Source organism: Artemia franciscana, chromosome 5 (assembly GCF_032884065.1).
Source record: "Artemia franciscana chromosome 5, ASM3288406v1, whole genome shotgun sequence".
Taxonomy (NCBI): Eukaryota; Metazoa; Arthropoda; class Branchiopoda; order Anostraca; family Artemiidae; genus Artemia; species Artemia franciscana.
In genome coordinates, this window is record NC_088867.1 from 47,309,501 (window position 1) to 47,330,454 (window position 20,954).

General features: G+C 34.6%; 1 protein-coding gene across 2 annotated transcripts in view; it reads right to left on the minus strand.

The window, feature by feature from the left end:
* Positions 1–20,954, minus strand: part of LOC136027505 (chloride channel protein 2-like) — a 144,802-nt gene that overhangs the window by 51,435 nt on the left and 72,413 nt on the right. For both annotated transcript variants that reach the window (XM_065704819.1, XM_065704818.1), the window contains exons 8-9: positions 15,802–15,904; positions 9,808–9,945 (exon numbers count right to left, since the gene is read on the minus strand). In XM_065704819.1, coding sequence (XP_065560891.1) covers positions 9,808–9,945; positions 15,802–15,904 — 241 coding nt within the window. The remainder of the gene's footprint in view (positions 1–9,807; positions 9,946–15,801; positions 15,905–20,954) is intronic.

Sequence of the window (20,954 nt, forward strand, 5' to 3'; positions counted from 1 at the left end):
TATTACCGCAACTGTGGGAAATATAATTATTTTATTAGTATTTTTACACCCTTTACTGACCGTCTGGCTTTTCAAAGTAGCCCACATTATTTTTTCTCGAAGGAAGTATTTACGCTTAAAGAGTTAATTAAAAGGGTTTTGTTAAAACACAATTAGGATGACTGCGGTGAGTTCGAGCAAGGGGTTATGCACAGCATTTCATTGGTGTACTGAGATTGGGATAAAGAGAAAATCCAGAAATAGGAATAAAGTTTGAACATCTAATTTTTCTTGTCTTGTTTTATATGTGTATTTTTATGAATCACAAAATTTACTTTAATAATAGATTAGCCTTCGATTCAAGCTTAGCTCTCTGTTGGTTGTATTTGAATATTTTTGATTTGGCTAAAATGGTACTTAATGTTATAGCGACCACACCAAATAAATGAAGTTAGGTTAATCTTCTTGAAATATACCAAAATATGATGAAAATATATTACTTTAGTTACAAAATTATGGAAACTACAACAGAGAATTATGGCAAGTAGGCTGCCCAGAACGCATTATATTAAATATCTAAAATAACTAACTCATACATTAAATATTTAATTAAAAATATACCTGTATAGTAGCTTATCTCACTATGACTAAACAAGTTATCTCCAAATGCAGACACAGAAACCAGTTTTATTCAGATCAAGAACTTGAGTGTGGTTACTATAACACGCAAGTACCGCTATAATTTACGTTAAATAAACAAAAATGAATTTTCTCTGGTGTTTCTTTTAGACCCATTAAAACTGACATTAAAGCTAGCCTTTGCCCCCCCCCCTTTATCTGTGAGCTAATGATCGAGAACAGCAGGGCTGCCAATTTGCAAAAATATGGGGGGGAGAGGGGCAAAATATCTTTTTTTTAGGTGAGAACACTAAGAAAGGTATTTTCAATAAAAATACCAAAAAAAGATATTTTTCAAACCTAAGGACGCAATTAACCCCCCAACTGGTAATCTTGGAGTGCAGAGAGTGGAAATAGGAGAAAATGGTTTTTATTGGAGGGAATTGATTAATATATCTGTAAGAGAATCATATAGGCACAAATAGACAAAATTTTTGAGATTTTGGAAGGAAGGAAAAGGCTGGAAACGGGAAAAAGGCTTGAATGTAAAATTTTGAATTTTTACTGTTGAGTCAGATCATTTAAATTGTTCCTGGCAAACTTCCAAAGGTCAAAAGCCCATAACGTGGAAGAGGTGGAACTGAAGTAAAGGTAGATCTTTTATATTCTCGCTTAGCTCAATTTCCTATGGTTCAATATGTACAGAATTTAATATAAGACCTTTATACATGTATATTAGATTAAAAAGGTTAATCTGAAACATCCTCCACCAAAGACTAGAAAACAGTTTACTTTTCGTGACCATTCGTTGCACGGTTATCTATTACTGTAATTAGTATCAGCTTCACTTAATAGATTGATTACCTCTTGTTAGTTAATTTATAACCTTATTGAAGGATTTATTTTGAACTTCATTATGTGGAAAACCCAAGAGCTAAATGCAAGAGAACATAAAATGTTTCTTTTTCTTCTGGTCATTGATACTTCCGCTTGAAGAAGACGTAAATAGTATGGACAGGATGTAATTGATTATTTTCAGGCTCATTCACATCAGAATTTAGCTATTGCCAAGATTTACTGACGCTGAGATTTAGCCAGCCACAAACCTAGTCACATTAGGACTACTGATTGGCTATTCTAGACTAGTTAAGGTAGAAAATGTGCAACATTCGGAAACAGAAGTAAATCAAACAGTTCGTGGTAACGAACTGTCGTAAGGAGCGACCCGGCTCAATAGTAACCAAAAGTCTAAAAAATGGAATTTTGGTACCAATAGCTACATCAAAAGAATGGCATTTTAATGCTGATTTTAAATATATAAGTTTCATCCAGTTTAGTCTTACCCATCAAAAGTTACGAGCCTGAGAAAATTTTCGTTATTTCAGAAAATAGGGGAACGCCCTCTAAAAGTCATAGAATCTTAACGAAAATCACACTATCAGATTCAGCGTATCAGAGAACCCTGCTGTAGAATTTTCAAGCTCCTATTTACAAAAATGTGGAATTTATATTTTTTGCCAGAAGGCAGATCACGGATGCGTGTTTATTTGTTTGTTTGTTTTTTTGTTTGTTTTTTCCCAGGGGTGATAGTATCGACCCAGTTGTCCTAGAATGTTGCGAGAGGGCTCATTCTAACGGAAATGAAAAGTTCTAGTGCCCTTTTTAAGTGACCAAAAAATGGAGGGCACCTAGGCCCCCTCCCACGCTAATTATTTTCCCAAAGTCAACGGATCAAAATTCTGAGATAGCCATTTTATTCAACGTAGTCGAAAAACCTTATAACTATGTCTTTGGGGACGACTTACTCCCCCACAGTCCCTGTGGGAGGGGTTACAAGTTCAAAACTTTGACCAGTACTTACATATAGTAATGGTTATTGGGAAGTGTACAGGCGTTTTCGGGATGATTTTTTGAATGGAGGTAGGGGTTGAGAAGAGGGGGATATACTGGGGGAACTTTCCATCGAGGAATTTGTCATGGGGGAAGAAATTTTCCATGAAGGGAGCGCAGGATTTACTAGCATTACTTAAAAAAAACAATGAAAAAGTTTTTTTTTCATCTGGAAGTAAGCAGCAGCATTAAAACTTAAAACGAACAGAAATTATTACCCATATGAGGGGCTCACCTCCTCCTAATACTTCGCTCTTTACGCTAAAGTATTTTTAGTAATATCAACTATTTATTCTGCGGCTTTTGTGATTCAGGGGTCATTCTTAATGAATTGGGACAAAGTTTAAGCTTTAGTGTAAAGAGCGAGGTACTGACGAGGGGGCGAACCCCCTCATACATGTAATAAAAAAAATAAGCATACAAAAGTTCTTTGCGTAAGCTAATTTATAAGTTACGTATATCTTTTACTTATAAAAAGATTCGTAAAAAATTAAAATTTCTAGTTGCCTTTTTAATTAACTGAAAATCAGAGGGCAACTAGGCTTCCTCCCCCGCTCTTTTTTCTCAAAATCATTCAATCAAAATTATGAGAAAACCATTTAGCCAAAAAAAAAAAATATACAAATTTTGTTTTAATTATTCCTCTGCAGAGAGCCAAAATCAAAACATGCATTGATTACAAAACGTTCAGAAATTAAATAAAAAAAACAAGTTTTTAAAATGAAAGTAAGGAGCGACGTTAAAACTTAAAACGAACAGAAATTACTCCGTATATGAAAGGGGCTTTTCCTTCTCAACGCCCCGCTCTTTACGCTAAAGTTTTTTTTACTGTTTTAAAATGTAGACTTAAGAGAAAGAGTCAAACTTTAGCGTAAAGAGCGGGGCGTTGAGAAGGAAAAGCCCCTTTCATATACGGAGTAATTTCTGTTCGTTTTAAGTTTTAATGTCGCTCCTTACTTTCATTTAAAAAACTTGTTTTTTTTTTATTTTATAAAAATGAAAAGCATACCACTGCAATTTGAACTCTTTGTGCTGCATTGACTCCGCCCTCTTGAAAACCAAAGAGAATCATATTTTACCCTGTGTACCAGGATGGCTTAATAATACGGCTTCGTGGCATCTATCGTTGAGATATTTTAGGTTCTCTTTTTAATGCAGTTGCCCTCCCCCCATGTTTCCATCCCGCCCTTCTTCTTCGAGATTCTAAAGTCTGTGAGTTGTTTTCGAGTCGCGTTTGCTATTTTAAATGCGGTAAATTTTTACTTGGTTTTCCAACTTGTTTTAGTAACACTGATTAGTTTCGAGATTTAAAATTAAAGAACCGTTGGAAGCAGCTTGGATTAAGAGGGATAATTTTTATGATAAGTAAATCTTCTCTTAGTGCACAATTTTCGCCCTTTTTTCCAGAATTCAAGTGTTGTTTGATTTTTTGTTGTTGTGTTTTTCTTAAGTATTTTATTCAGTTATGTTATTAGACATATTTTACATCAATGCTTCGTTGCGTTTATTAAAGAATTTCTTTTTCTTCTATAATTTCATTTATGGATGCTATATACTCCTCAATTTCGAGGGAAATAAATAAATAAATACAAATAAAATATCTACAACGATTTTTTTTAAAGTTGCTTAAATAGCACTAAATTTTTGGTGTCATTTCCGTTTTATGTCAAATGAAGTTATGCTACTTAACGTATATATGATGTTATGAAATATCAACGCGAGTTTTGTCACAGAGCAGTGTACTTTAAGTTTAGTTATTTCCTTTTTTTAATTAAACCCGATTGAACCTTGAACCTTGAAACCTTGAGGCCATTTGCATCATGCTAAAATATCTCTATATATGGAATAAACAGTTTTAGTGGGACTTCTTTAGACACTAGCTTCAAAAAAACATTAGGCATCTCGTTGTCTTTTTACTAGGTTTCAGCTAAGAAAGTCAAAGGCTTTTTCTTATGTTGTTTATAATTCTAAACACAGACTTATATTTCAATAGTCAAAGCATGGTACCACTTTCGATTGCCACCAGAAAAAAAGGCTGCAAAGTATATGGAAATCTAAAAACAAGTAAAGGGTGTTCATAACCTTAAAATGCTGAAATGCGATTTAAGATAATTTATAACCTTAGCTGATTTCTGCACCAGCGCTATGTATTTATTAAATAAAAAACAGGCTTTTTCAACTGAAAGTAAGGAGCAACATTATAATTTAAAACGAACTGAAATTATTATGTATATAAGGGCGGACTGCCCCTCCTCAACATCTCGCTCTTCACGGTAAAGTTTTTAGTGCTTTTAAAAAAGCTTCTTATTTTTCTAATCAAGCGACTCTTGTGTTTCAGGAATCATTCTTAAAGATTCGGGACAAAATTCTAACTGCAGTGTAAAGAGCGACGAGTGAGTGAGGGGCCACCCCCCTCATATACATCGTTCTTTAAATAAAGCCAAGAAAACTGGCTCCATCTCCACGGAACCCCCCCCCCCCAATGGAAATATGGTCTAGGCAATTCAGTCCCGGTCCAAATTTACTCCAGACGATTATCCTAAAATCTCCTCGCGTAAAATTGAGTCGGCAAAGAGAAAGCAATACGTATACAAAGGATTTCGTATAGGAATTATGGCAAATTCCTCCAGTGAAAAATTCCTCCTGAAAAATTAATCCCCTGGAAATTTCCCTCCCCATGGATAATTCCCCCTACCGAAAATTCATTCCCCCCCCCCCACCTGAAAATGTATTAATACTTCCCAATAACAAATACTATACGTAAACCATGGACAGGTTTTATAACTTTAAGTCCTTTCATAGGGGCAATGGGGGGATATGTTATCACAAAAAGGAATAGTCATTTGGCCTCTCAACTAAGCTGAACAAAATAGCCATCTCGAAATATTGGTCAGACGGTTTTGGGAAAAAAAGGGGCATGGGAAGGGGCCTAGTTGCCCTCCAATCTGCCCTCCCTTCGGATGAGCCCTCTCACGATGTTCTAGGACCACTGGGTCTATATGATCACCCTGAAAAAAAAAGTAAACATGTATCCGTATCTTTCTTCTGGCAAAAAATGGGAAAATTCTACGTTTTTGCTGATGGGAGCATGAAACCTCTAAGGTAGGGTACTCTGATACGCTGAATCTGGTGGTGTGATTTTTTAATATTCTTTGAGTTTTAGGGGGGGGGGGTGTTTCCCCTCTTTTTCAAAAATCAAGAAAATTTTGTCAGGCTCATAGCCTTTGATAGGTAACATTAAACCTAATGAAAGTTATATATTTGGAATCAGCACATTAAGCCAATTCTTTTGATATACCTATTGGTATCAAAATTTGTTTTTTAGAGTTTCGGTTATTATTGCGCCAGATCAATCCTTACTTACAGTTCGTTACCACGAACTGTTTGATTATGGATCAATTAAAAAAAAAACGGTAAAGAAATATTCAAAATAAAATTAAAGGTCTCTATTAAAACTTAAGGCAAACAGAAATAAAAATTCTATAGAAATTCATGCTGAAGACGAACAGAAATCGAAAAGTTCGTGGTTTGATGTAGCTATTTGTTACCAATAGCTACATCAAATAAAATCGCATTTTAATGCTAATTTTGAATATATAATTTAATCAAGTTTAGTCTTACCCATCAAAAGTTACGAGCCTGAGAAAATTTGCGTTATTTTAGAAAATAGGGGGCAACTACCCCTAAAAGTCATACGATCTTAACGAAAATCACACCATCGGATTCAGCGTATCAGAAAATCCCACTGTAGAAGTTTCAAGCTCCTATCTACAAAAATGTGGAATTTTGTATTTTTTGCCAGAAGGCAGATCACGGATGCGTGTTTATTTGTTTGTGTGTTTTTTTTTGTTTTTTTTTTCCCAGAGGTGATCGTATCGACCCAGTTGTCCTAGAATGTTGCGAGAGGGCTCATTCTAATGGAAATGAAAAGTTCAGCGTAGACGAAAAACCTTAAAACTATGTCTTTGGGGACGACTTACTCCCTCACAGTCCCCGTGGGAGGGGCTACAAGTTACAAACTTTGACCAGTGCTTACATATAGTAATGGCTATTGGGAAGTGTACAGCGTTTTCAGGAAGATTTTTTGGTTCGGGGGAGGGGTTGAGAAGGGGGGGATATGCTGGGGGAACTTTCCATCGAGGAATTTGTCATGAGGGAAAAAAATTTCCATGAAGGGAGTACTATATAATAATACTAGTATAATACTAGCATTATAATATAACTAGTATAATACTATATAATATAACTAGCATTATTGAAAAAAAAAAAAACAATTAAAAAAATAAATATGAAAAAGTTTTTTTCAGCTGGAAGCAAGGAGCATTGTCAAACTTAAAACGAACAGAAATTATTACCCATGTGAGGGGCTCACCTAATCTTAATACCTCGCTCTTTACGCTAAATTATTTTTAGGAATGTCAACTATTTATTCTACGGCTTTTGTGATTCAGGGGTCATTCTTAATGAATTGGGACACAATTTAAGATTTAGTGTAAAGAGAGAGGTACTGACGAGGGGGCGAACCCTCTCATATATGTAATAAAAACATGAGAATAAAAAATTCTTTACGTAAGCTAATTTATAAGCTACGTATATCTTTTACTAATAAAAAGATTCGTAAAAAATTAATAGTTCTAGTTGCCTTTTTAATTAACCAAAAAATTGGAGGGCAACCAGGCTTCCTCCCCCGCTCTTTTTTCTCAAAATACTTCGATCAAAATTATGAGAAAGCCATTTAGCCCAAAAAAAAAAAAAAAAATATGCAAATTTCGTTTTAATTATTCCTCTGCGGAGAGCCAAAATCAAAACATGCATTGATTCAAAAACGTTCAGAAATTAAATAAAAAACAAGTTTTTTCAACTGAAAGTAAGGAGCGACATTAAAACTTAAAACGAACAGAAATTACTTCGTATATAAAAGGGGCTGCTTCCTCATCAACGTTCCGCTGTTTACGCTTAAGTTTGACTCTTTCTCTTAACTCTACTTTTTAAAACAGTAAAAAAAAACCTTCAGCGTAAAGAGCGGGGCGTTGATGAGGAAGCAGCCCCTTTCATATACGAAGTAATTTCTGTTCGTTTTAAGTTTTAATGTCGCTCCTTACTTTCCGTTAAAAAAACTTGTTTTTCTATTTAATTTCTGAACGTTTTTGAATCAATGCATGTTTTGATTTTGGCTCTCCGCAGATGAATAATTGAAATGAAATTTTTATATTTATTTTTCTTGCTAAATGACTCGCTCATAGTTTTGATCGAATGATTTTGAGAAAGAAAGGAGAGGAAGAGGAGGCCTAGTTGCCCTCCAATTTTTTGGTTACTTAAAAAGGCAACTAGAAATTTTAATTTTTTTACGAATGTTTTTATTAGTAAAAGATATACGTAACTTACAAATTAGCATACGTAATGAACTTCTGTATTCTCATGTTTTTATTACGTATACGAAGGGGCTCACCCCCTCGTCAGTACCTTGCTCTTTACACTAAAGCTTAAATTTTGTCCCAATTTCTTAAGAATGACCCCTGAATCACAAAAGCCGTAGAATAAATAATTGAAATTACTAAAAATACTTCAGTGTAAAGAGCAAGGTATTAGGAGGAGGTGAGCCAACATACGCGTAATAATTTCTGTTCGTTTTAATTTTTAATGCTTCTCCTTATTTTCAGTTGAAAAAAACTTTTTCATATTTATTTTTTCATTGTATTTTTTTAAATTATGCTAGAAAATCCTGCGCTCCCTCTATGAAAATTTTCTTCCCCCATGACAAATTCCTCCAAAGAAAGTTTCACCAACATATTCACCTCTTCTCAGCCTCCCCCCCAAACCTAAAAATACCCCTGAAAACGTTTGTACACTTCCAAATAACCATTACTATATGTAAGCACTGGTCAAAGTTTGTAACTTGTGGCTCCTCCCACGGGGACTGTGGGGAGTAAGTTGTCCCCAAAGATGTAGTTATAAGGTTTTTTGACTACGCTGAATAAAATGGCTATCTCAGAATTTTGATCTGGTGACTTTGGGGAAATAATTAGCGTGGGAGGGGGCCTAGGTGCCCTCCAATGTTTTTGGTCACTTAAAAAGGGCACAAGAACTTTTCATTTCCGTTAGAATGACTCCTCTCGCAAGATTCTAGGACCACTGGGTCGTTACGATCACCCCTGGAAAAAAAAAAAAAAAACAAAAAAAAAAAAACAAATAAACAAGCATCCGTAATATGCCTTCTGGCAAAAAAATACAAAATTCCATACTTTTGTAGATAGGAGCTTGAAACTTCTACAACAGGGTTCTCTGATAAGCTGAATCTGATGGTGTGATTTTCGTTAAGATCCTATGACTTTTAGGGGTTGTTTCCCCCTATTTTCTAAAATAAGGCAAAACTTCTCAGGCTCGTAACTTTTGATGGGTAAGACTAAACTTGATGAAACTTATATATTTAAAATAAGATTAAAATGCAATTCTTTTGATGTAGCTATTGATATCGAAATTCCATTTTTTAGAGTTTTGGTTACTATTGAGCCAGGTCGCTCCTTACTACAGTTCGCTACCACGAACTGTTTGATACCTAAACACCATTACAAACGTAAAAAAGTTATTCGACCCAAGAAGCTTTGCTTGTTATGGGCCATGCAACACAATAATAGAGCACTAAAATAACCATATTTAATACCCTAAATTAAACAATATATATGAAATGAAGACGAGGAAGAATAAACACTAGCATACAGTAAAAAAATGGTAGTAATTATAATAATATAAATAAGTAGAAAAAGAAATTAGAGAAACACGAAAGAAAAAGTATGACATTAGAACATCAGAAAAAAGAGAAGAAAAAAAAAAAGACAAACACACAAGGACTTTAAAAATTAAGGAGATTCCTGAAAACAATTTTAAAAAGAACAAGAGAGAGATATATCAGTTAAGGAAGAATGCAAAAAAGGAGAAACAATAGGAAAAGAGAAAATATGAAAAAAAAACAAAGGAGAGAGAGAGAGAGAGAGAAATTACTGAACAGGAAAGACCCGACGAGAGACATCTGGAGGATTGGAGTTCCATAATGAAATTGATTGGTATACAGGAGACCTCTGGGCTGCTGTAGATGATCATTTTAGTAAAATAAATCGTCGAGAAGATTCTAAAGCTAATTTCTATATCTAGTGCTTTTTAGAAGTAACAAAAGTACAATTATTAAAATAATTATACAATTTCCGACAAAAACCGCATCTTCGTATATAAGATGATATGACACAAGTATTTTTTGACAAGAGATCATATAACACATATATCTTTTGAAAATTTGCTTTCTAAAATCTAAAACTAAAAACTTACATTAACAAAGCTGAAGAGGGCAAGATTTTGAAACAAATTTGAATCGCTGTCCTTTTGTATCCATTTATGTACAACTTCGCTGTCTTTTAGAGACATATCATCTGAAGTCCATGTGAAATTTGAAAACAGAGTCGTAATCTAGAAAAGAAAATTAAGTTTTAGCTGGGATTAAAATAATAAAGTTTGTGTTTTACTTTACCTTAATGTTTTTTCTTATTTATCTTTTTAGAGGGAACAGTTGATCAAGTCGAGTTTAGAATTCAACAATGGTTCTTGGCGTTGAGCACTGCATGGTGTTCGTGAGCAAAGGTTTGAGATCCCGTGTCTACCACTTCTGCCTGTTACTCTTAGTCATCTGTTGCTTGCTTTTAGCCCGTTCACCCTATATCCGTTCGTCTCAGCAGGTAAACGACATTAACTATCGTCTGTTTTTTAGGTTATGTATTTATGAAGTCTCTTTTTAAATTTCTATCAGTAGCGTTAATTTGGGAAGGGCCATTTGCACTCCTCCAAGCCTTTGAAAAATACTTTTATTGGCTGTTCTCATTGAAAAATCGCTTTGCCTTTGGCATTTTCACTGAAAATATTAAAAAAGACAAACAAGTCCCTACTCAAGATTTTGAAAAATATAAAGAAGTCCCTTCTCTATTTTTAAAAAAATACAATTTTGTCTACCCCCTATCTTAATTTTCATGAATTGACAACAATAATGGCTATATGCATAATTTCAGGCCCTTGCCTCTGAGACAATCCAAGGGCAAACCAATCTCAGTTTTGACCGTACTTACTAAAATGACTGTCTTCAAATTTCAATCCGGGGTCATGTTTGGTTTTGGGGAGCCTCTGGGTGGTATAAAATGATGAAGGGACGTTAGGTTGCCTAACCTTCGGCTTTGGACATAAATGGGACACATTAGTCTGGCTTAAGCCATAAAATTGCATGAGCACTAGTAGATATTTGTACTTCATATCTTTGGTTCTATTGGGATAATAAAATTCTTTATTTTCTAAAAGACATTGAGCTCTGGAAAAATGAGTTTAAACAGTTTATTTCTGCACCATTTAAAACCAGTAGCTGGATAAAATCTAGTTTGCCATTACAGCAGCATAATGTAGAGGCGGGGTATTCTCACAATACAAGGCAACGAAAAAATAGCACCAAGTGTGTCTTTTTATTTGAGTTAAATCCCGTTACTTCTGCACCATTTGAACCTAGCAGCTGATAAATATCTAATCTGCTATTTGCAGAAGCATAACGCAGAGGAGTTGTACCCTCAAAATCTAAGGAATCGTGCACCATTTGAAACCAGTACATGAGAAACTTTTAGTCTGTCATTTTCAGCAGCATAATGCAGAAGGGTGACATTTTCACAGTCTAAGAATAAAAGAACTATTTGAAACTAACAGCCGACAAATTATGTAGTCTGTCACAATCAGCGGCACAATGTAAAAACGTTTCAGTATCGCAACGTAAGGTATCTACGATGGCACCACTTGAAATTAGCAGCTGAAAAATATCTAGGCTGTTATTTGCAGCTTAATGTACAGGTATGGCGTGGTTAAAACCTAAGGCACCTATGGTGGCACCACTTGAAACTAGCAGTTGAAAAACAACCACGCTGTTATTTGCAGCTTAATGGACAGGTATGACATGGTCACAACCTAAAGCATCTATGGTGGCACCCGACAGGTTTTATTGCAGTAGTGTCAATTCATGAACATTTTCAGAGGGGAAATGAATTCTATAAAATCTATAGGGGCGAATTTTTCGTTCTTTCAATTTTTCGAACGAAAATACCAGAAAGGACATTTCTCTACGAAAATATCCCGAAACAGGTAATTTTCAAAATTTGAGAGGGGCAAAAGCATTAGGAGGGCAGGCATCGCCCTGCCCTTCCCAATTAACACTATTGTTGAACGAAGGTATTACAGCACTGTTAGATTAAAATTGACACTATTTCTAACAAAAACGAAGTAAGGTAAGAAAATGATTGCTAAGAGGAGGATAATTTACCGCCTAATATTCTTAAATTATGATGATGTATCAGGAGCAAATTTGCATAATATATGCATCGGGTGCAATATGAAATCCTATATTCATTTGTTTATATACACATATGGGAGAGAGTTGGGGAGAATTTTCTTTTTGGCCGGGCTATTTAAATTAATTATGACTATTTATTTGAACTTTACTGATATTTTTCGGGACTTGACATGGGTGGTTTCTTACTATTTATGTTCAGAGCCGTCCCTAGGGTTGGTAGCCCCTGAGTAATTACAGCCCCCCTCCCGAATCAGATGTAAGCAAGAAAAGCCAGATCAAATTGGAAAAATATATCAAAATGGGCAATTCCGCAGCTGTGGCACCCCCAAAGCCACGGTGCCTGGAGCTACTGCCCAGGTTTCTACCCTAGGAACGACTCTGTTTATTTGTTGTGCAAGATTAGTGTGATACCAATTTCTTTTTCTGTCAGGATTAGAAGATTTTCTGTTAAAGAATATACGAACCTTAGTCACCTTAAAGGTCTTTGAACTGTGTTGAGTGTTTGAACGGTTTGTTTATCCAGAAAGAAGAAAAAAATGAATGCTATAGCACGCAAAATATAGTTAGCGTCATCCTATTATACAATTACTAAAATGATGTAAAGTTAATGGTCAAATGTTGCATTTGAGGGGTCTCCCACTTCTCCCCCTGGTGAACATCTCCGAAAGCCTCGTGTGCTACATAGTTCATTTATGGATAGCGCAGTTCCACGACACCTGGCAACTTTTACCTCGCTTGGTATGTGTCACTTGGTGTGCGTGCTTTCTGAAAGTCGGTGATCCCTCGGTTGCATTGCATACCAAGTCGGAAGTTATTTAAAATTTGATGGCAAACCTAATAAATGAAAGAAGAATTGTTTCACTTCCGCAATTACAACTAGTTATGCAACTGATCATTTAATAAAGTATGGAGAGTAAATACCTTTGTCATGGAAAGAAACTTTTATTTCATTTGGCCATTGACATAAGTTTTATTAGTCAGGAATTACGTAAGTTCAGTCCTTACTTCAATTATTTTGGGATTATTATGGGGGGTAGCACTTCTTCTTTTCTTTCCAGATATACTTGGTGATTGCTGAGTTTAATAAACTTGCATGCAAGAAGCAGAAACGAACAATTCTATAATTCCAACTTACTGATGAGAAAATGGAAGGGTGGCTTCAATTCACAGAAAATAGAGGAGAATATTTTTCAAAATTGCAGGGGGGCGGGGCATTTTCTAAATTTCTTTCAAAGAAAATCATGGGCAGCGTAATAGCACTGCCTAAGTAAAGAGCGCTGTGAGCAAAATGTATTGTTTATTTTTATTTTATTTTTTTCTGGTTTTGGTTTTTTTTTAGGTTGTTTTATTTTTTTGGTTACTTCGTATCGAAGGAGTTGTCTTAGAAATTTCGAAAAGGGCTCATTCGATCGGAAATCGAAAGGGGCAGTCCCTTTTTAATAGTCAAAAGAGATTGGGGGGGGGGCAAGTCACCCCCTCCCACGGCCATCATTTCCCAAGAAATATTCAATCAAAATTTTGAGATAGCCATTTTGTTCAACATAGTTGAAAGGTCCTAAAATTATGTATTTCATAATGCCCCTCTACAGTCTTCAGGGCAAGGGATGTAAGTTATGTGCTGGAGCCATATAAGGTTTATATTGAATGGATCATCGTATAAACTTCGGAGGGGCTTATTGTATTGCTAATCAGAAGTTTTAGTGCCCTATTTGAGATTCAGAGCGACGGGAGGGTGGATATTCCCCCCCCACATCGTATTTTCCCGAAATGCATCTCATAGAAATTTTGAGCTGGCAATTTCTTGTCATAGAAACTTCGATAAAGCCTCATTCGATTGGAACTTGAAATGGTTGACGCCATTTTTAATAGTAGAAAGTGATTGGAACGCAACTAGCCCCCCTTCACACGCCCAGCATTTCCCCAAATACATCCAATTAAAATTTTGAGACATCCATTTTGCTCAACATTATTGAAAAGTACAAACATTATGTCTATTAGGATGACAATCTCCCCCACAACCCCCAGAGCAAGGGTTTTAAATTATGTCCTGGGGACATACAAAGTTTATATATAAAGGGTGATCGTATAAACTTTGGAAGGGTCTCATTGGATTGGCAATCACAAGTTCCAGTGTGCTTTTTAATATCGAATGGTGAATATCCCCCCAAACCTTGTATTTTCCCAAAATGCATCTGATAGAAATTTTGAGATGGCCATTTGTTGTCGTAGAAACTTTGAAAAAGGCTCATTTGATTGGAAATCGAACTGGCTAGTGTTAGTCAAAAGTAATTGGAGGTTAAAAAGGACCCCCACGCCCATCAGTTCGAAAAACAAATCTAATAAAAACTTTGAAATAACCATTTTGTTCAGCTTAGTTGAAAGGTCTGGAAATCCTGTTTTTGACAAGTCAATGAAAATAGCAAACAAAGATACTTTTCAAATATTGGAGGGACAAAATCCTGGGTAGCTATGACTAGAGGAATTGACGCCACTGGGAGAGAAGGGTTATCCAAAATCTCAAAACTCCGTATCTTCCAGACAAGGTCTCCAGAGAGCTACCACAGCTGATCTAGAGCAAACAGCTGATTTAGGTGCAGTTTCGGAAGTATTTACGTTTAATTAGTCAAAAGCAGCTTATAACGAAAAAAGGGGCAACTTGGGAACACTGCAATCTAGAACCTTTTAGCCCTATACAAATTTTCCAAAAACAAAATTTTGCAGCAATTTGAAACGTTTTTGTCTAAATACTATCAATTATTTTACTGGTTGAAATACAACACGGAGGTAGACAAGCTTTACTGTTTTGTGTGCAGGCACATTCTAAAGGAAGTGATCAACATGAAAAATTCGTGAAAATCGATTACAACAACTTGAAGAAACTAGGCAAAGGGCAAAAAAAGACATGCAGAATCTTCACTCCATCTCAAATGTGCAAAGAAAAATTTATCAAAAATCCATAAAAACTAGGGAGGTCTACCAGTAAGTTCTAAAATAACAAGAGCATTTATTAAAATAATTACTAGAAGCAGAGATTATTTATTAAAACTTTTATATAGAATACTGACCATGACATCAAGAACAAGTTCCTATTATCTGGGTTTACGAGGCAAACGACAGCGAGAATTAAACGTCTAAAAGCCTGCCGTGTGCCGAGTGCAGGGGGCCCGGGCAAAGAACAGGCTCCCAGTACTGCAGAACATAGCACCTAATACCATAATTTACGTATGTGAGTCACTAGTCAACACAAAGAAAATATGTGAAAATTTTCACTAGTGAAAATTTCTAATGAATTTTTGATGAAAGACTGGAGTTATGGTTTGGAAATCCGTTTCCTCTGCTCTTTCTCAAAACATTCAGCCCCCCCCCCCTCAACAAAAAAACGAATCAAACAAAATAATTTTCAAAAATGAAGTTGTTATACAAAATGCGGAAGGGGGGTTGAAGTTAGATAAGTAACAGGACAAACGTCTTGTGACGTTACATTAATGAACATAATAAAACAACTGAAAAATGCCCAATGGTGCTTTGTTTGACCTTGAAAAAATATAAAGAGCTTTTGAGATTCATTTCAAGACAATCGTCTTTTATTTTAAAAAATATTGTTCACTGTGACAAAGCATTAATTTTTGACTTAATACGAATAAGATTGGATAGCAGCATTGTGTATAGCCTTGTTAAAACTAAACTCAATAATAAAAAAAAGTATTACTATTTGATTTTCCTTTTAACACTTATTTTGGTTGCTACTCTGACAATTATGTGCCTATGAAAACTATAAAAAAGGGTTAGCAGTATTGGACGAAAAACAACAATAGTCTGATATTTTTGTGTGCCCCCATTCCATCTTTTTTACGCTTTGTAATTTTTCGAAAGAAAATATAAGTTAAATTCAATCGACTTAGCTAAATTAAATATTCTTTAAAATCATCAAATCAAAACTTCATACATACCTGTTCTTTCGGGGTCATTCGAGCGCCCAAAAATTGTCCCAGCCCATCCGGGAAATCTATCGATGCGATGAATAACGTCATTACAAAAGGGTAAATGAAGCGACTGCAAATAAAATGGTTTCAAAATAAAACTTGGAACAAAAGATAATTTTAACCAAACAGCAGTCATTGGAGCTGAGTAAATTAGAAAAAAGCGTAAATAATATTACTATTGTTTCTAATGGTTATTGGTACTTGTGTTTGGATTCAAAAATACATTATTGTGACTCATTTTGAATGTGGTCAGTAGAGCGTATATCATATTCGTTTTTGTCACTCAAATAAAGCATTTTTTCCATTCGTACCTTCCCTCTCCTTTTTTCATTTCATTGGCTTGCACTTTAATGCGGCCTGACACTATACGCATAAATTTTTAAAGTCAGATACTAAACCATGGCAAAAATTTATTGAAAACATTAAATCGATAATAAATGAAAACATGGTAACTGCAATTCAGTCTTTTGGCTCCTTATACTTTTAAGGCCTTTTTTCATCGATACCACCCTCATTTTCTACCTAATAGTCCCATTAAATAAGGAGGAAGACCCCACTGCCTTTTCATCACAAACATCAAAACAAGAGCAACAATAGGGAATTCTTTTCTTAAGACAATGGAAAATCAAATTTGAATGAATTGGCCCTATGTCCAAGGGTCATCCTCAGCAAAACATAAATATATAAAAGAAGAAAAACTTGCAACAACATGCGGCCAACAAAACAAAAATGAAATTTTTTTAAAACAGTCCCACCATCCTAACTTCAGCGACTTTCTACCAGGACCGATAAATAAAGTGAGATGAAACAAGGCAATTCATTGAAATGAAAGAAGAATAATTAAAAACACGTTTTTAGAGCTAATCTTGCTTTTTTGACAGCTAACCTCAAAGGTCTATTTGTGACTGGTTCTGTGTTAATTTCTAATGGTTTTTTAAAATATTTTGTAAGATCATTTTTAATTAAATTTGTGTATATAGAGCATTTAGTGAATATTCCCCCAAGTCCCTATTTAAGGAAATATTATTATTAATCTTACGTCTGACTTTAATTGCTTCTCGAACAACCTGCTTTACACCTAAGGTCATTGCTAACAAGGGCAGATTTTTCAAAAAGTATTTTGCGGATAGGATTTTCAAATATATGGCTACTTAAAGCAGAATCAAAAGAAATAGTAGCAATATTAGATTTTAGAGCTTTGATGATATTATCTTTATACTATTGTAGGGGTTTCTCTAAATTCTGGTGAGTTTTACCTACATAGTAATTGTCACAGTCACATGGTATTTGATAGACCCTTCTCTGGCGAGTAAATTTTATCTTTACCAGAATTTAGGAAATTTATTATTTGGAAATTATTGGTAAATACTACATACAGATTATTTTGCGTGCAGATTTTTTAAGATTCGTGGTGACTTTCGGGACGTGTGGGAGGTAAATTATGTTTGAGGGCTTATCGGTGATTATTACAGGGCAAACTACCATTGATTTTATGGGAGTGTCTTTTCGGTCTACTGTTAATTGTATTATTGATAAATAAAATAGTACACCCATTTCCAGGAAGTATGTCCCTGATAATGTTTAGTTCTGCTGTGACGTAGGAATCAGAACAAATGTTTAGGGCACGATCGACGAAAGAGATTACGACAGATCTTTTAACTTGTGGGGGAGGGGTGGTTTCATTTAAAATACAAATATCTATTCTTTTCTGTTGATTTTCTGTAAATAGTAAAATTGATTTGACCTAAGCTACGAATAATTAACACATCTAGAAATGGAATTTTATTTGAAATTTCAATTTCCAAGGTAAACTGTAAATTTTTATCACATGTATTAAGGTGATCTAATGTGATCTAATTAGTAAATTACATTAATAATGTAATTAATTACATTGCATTAAGTCACATGATCTAAGGTGACATTAAGGTTCATTTTCCTCATAGTTCCAAAGTTAAATCATCCATGTAACGTCCCTAAAAGATATGTTTAAAGAAATATGAATTTAACGCCCAATTTTCAATATGTCAAACATAAATATTCGCCAGTAATCCAGAGAGGGGCGCAACCATCGGTAGCCCATTAATTTGCTTGTAAAAAAATCACAGAATTGGAAATACGTTGAAAACTTGTTACAGAGTTTAATCAAGGTCATTAAGACCTCACAATATATTCCTGCTGCTGAAACTCCATTTAAATGATAATTTTCGTTTATTTTATTTTCTAATAATTGTTATTCAAAACAAGAAGAACAGTAGGGAATTCTTTTCCTGAGACAGTGGGAATCTAATTTGAATGAATATATCTGCCCTATGTCCGAGGGACATCCTCAACAAAACATAAATATATAAAAGAAGAAAACTTACAAGAACATACGACAAATAAAACTAAAATGATTTTTTTTTTTTAAACAATCCCAGCATCCTTACTTCAGAGAATTTCAACCAGGACTGATAAATAAAGTGAGATGAAACAATTCATTGAAATGAAAGAAGAATAATTAATAACACTTTTTTAGAGCTAATGTTGCTTTTTTGGAAGCTAACCTCAAAAGTCTGTTTGTGACTGGTTCTGTGTTCTTACGGTTCTTACGTCTGGTTTCAATTGCTTCTCGAACTACCTGCTTTATGTGTAGGGCATTGCTAATGAGGGCAGATTCTTCAAAAAGTATTTTTTGGCTAGGATTTTCAAATGCATAGCTGCTTAAAGCAGAATCAAAAGAAATACTAGCAATATTAAAATTTAGAGCTTTGGTGATATCATCTTTATGTTGTTGTGACGTGTCTCTAATTTCTATTTGATAGACCCCTGTTTGGCGAGTAACTGTGGTTTTACCTTTACCAAAATATAGGAAATATGTGATTTGAAATTAATGGTAAATACTAAATACAGATTATTTTGTGTTCAGACTTTTTTAAGACTCGTAGTGATTTTTCGGATATATGGGAGGCAAATTATATTTGAAGGCTTATTGGGATTCTCACATAGTAAACTACCATTGGTTTTCGGGAGTTTCTTTTCAGTCTACGGTTAATTGTATTATTAATAGATAAAGTAGGATACCCATTTCCAAAAAGTATGCCCGTGATAAAGTTTAGTTCTGCTGTGATGCAGGAATCAGAACCAATGTTTAGAGCACGATCAACGAGAGAGATTACGACAGCTCTTTTAACTTTTGGGGGGTGGTTTGATCCAAAATGTAAATATCTATTGTTCTGTGTTGGTTTTCTGTAAATAGTAAAATTGAGTTTATCTAAGCTACGAATAAATAAAATAAAATAGACGAAAATTATCATTTATTAGAAGTTTCAGCACCAGGAATAGATTGCGAGGTCTAAATGACCTTGGTTAAACTCTGTAACAATCAATGGATTTCCAATTCCGTAATTCATTTTACCAGCAAATTAATGGGCTACCGATGGGCACGCCCCTCTCCGGGTTACTGGTGAATATTTATGTTGGGCATATTGAAAATTGGGCGTTAAATTCATATTTCTTGATACATATCTTTTGGGGAGGTTACATGGATGACGTAATTTCACTTTGGAATTATAGGGGAAATTGAATTTAGGAGTTTTTTTAGATAACATTAATACATATGATAGAAATTTACAGTTTACCCTAGAAATTGAAATTACAAATAAAATCTAATTCCCAGTTGTGTTAATTATTCGTAGCTTAGATAATCTCAATTTTATTATTTACAAAAAAACAACACAAAACAAAAGATATTTACATTTTAAATCTAACCACCCTCCACAAGTTAAAAAAGCTGTTGTAATCTCTCTCGCTGATCGTGCCCTAAGCACTTGTTCTGATTCCTGCATCACAGCAGAACTAAACTCTATCAGGGACATATTTTTTGGAAATGGGTATCCTATTTTATTTATTAATAGCAACATTAACAGTAGACCGAAAAGACACTCCCATAAAATCAATGGTAGTTTACCCTGTGAGAATCAGGATAAGCCCTCAAACATAATTTACCACCCATACATCCCAAAAACGATTTCGAATCTTAAAAAGTCTGCACTCAAAATAATCTGTATGGAGTATTTACCAATAATTTCGAAATTATAAATGTCCTAAATTTTGGTATCCCCAAAAAAGATGATATCCCCAATGCTCTAGATTCTAACATTGCTAGTATTTCTTTTGATTCCGCTTTAAGCAGCCATGTATTTGAAAATCCTAGCCCCAAAATACTTTTTGAAGAGTCTGCTCTAATTAGCAATGGCCTAGGCATAAAACCAGGTAGTTTGAGAAGCAATTGAAATCAGAGAAAACATTAATAATAATATTTCCTTAAATAGGGACTTGGGGGAATATTCACTAAATGTTCCACACACACATTTAATTTAAAACTATCTTACAGTATATTTTAAAAAACAGTAGATATTAACACAGAACCAGTCACAAATAGACCTTGGATGTCAGATGCCAAAAAAGCAATATTAGCACCAAAAACATGCTTTTAATTATTCTTCTTTCATTTCAATGAATTGCCTTGTTTCATCTCACTTTATTTATCAGTCCTGGTTGAAATTCTCTGAAGTAAGGATATTGGGACTGTTTAAAAAAAAAATCATTTCAGTTTTATTGGTCGTATGTCCTTGTAAGTTTTCTTCTTTTATATATTTATGTTTTGCTGAGGATGTCCCTTGGACATAGGGCCGAAATATTCATTCAAATTAGATTTCCACTGTCTTACGAAAAGAATTCCCTATTGTTCTTCTTGTTTTGATGTTTGTTAATACTCCTATTTCTGAGTTATCGGGCACGGACAGAAAGATATGCCGAAAATGATTTTTAATACTAGAAGCCAACGAATTTGAAAAATAATTAGGATACTCAATTCTTCGAAAACAAGGAAAAAGGAAAGGGGGAGTCTCTTCTGGCAGTTTCGCTGAACTCTTGACTGCTTAATTAAAAAAAAAAAAATAGTTTGACAGACATAAAATATAGAACCAATAACCCTTAGCGCCCACATACTGCCTTTAGTAGAAAAGGCAGTACTGCAAAATAAGGAAAAGGCAGGCAGCCATTTTGCGGATTACTTGCAAATTTTTACCAGTGTTTTTGCAGAAAAATGAAAATCCGCGTAGGTTGAAATTCCCTACGCA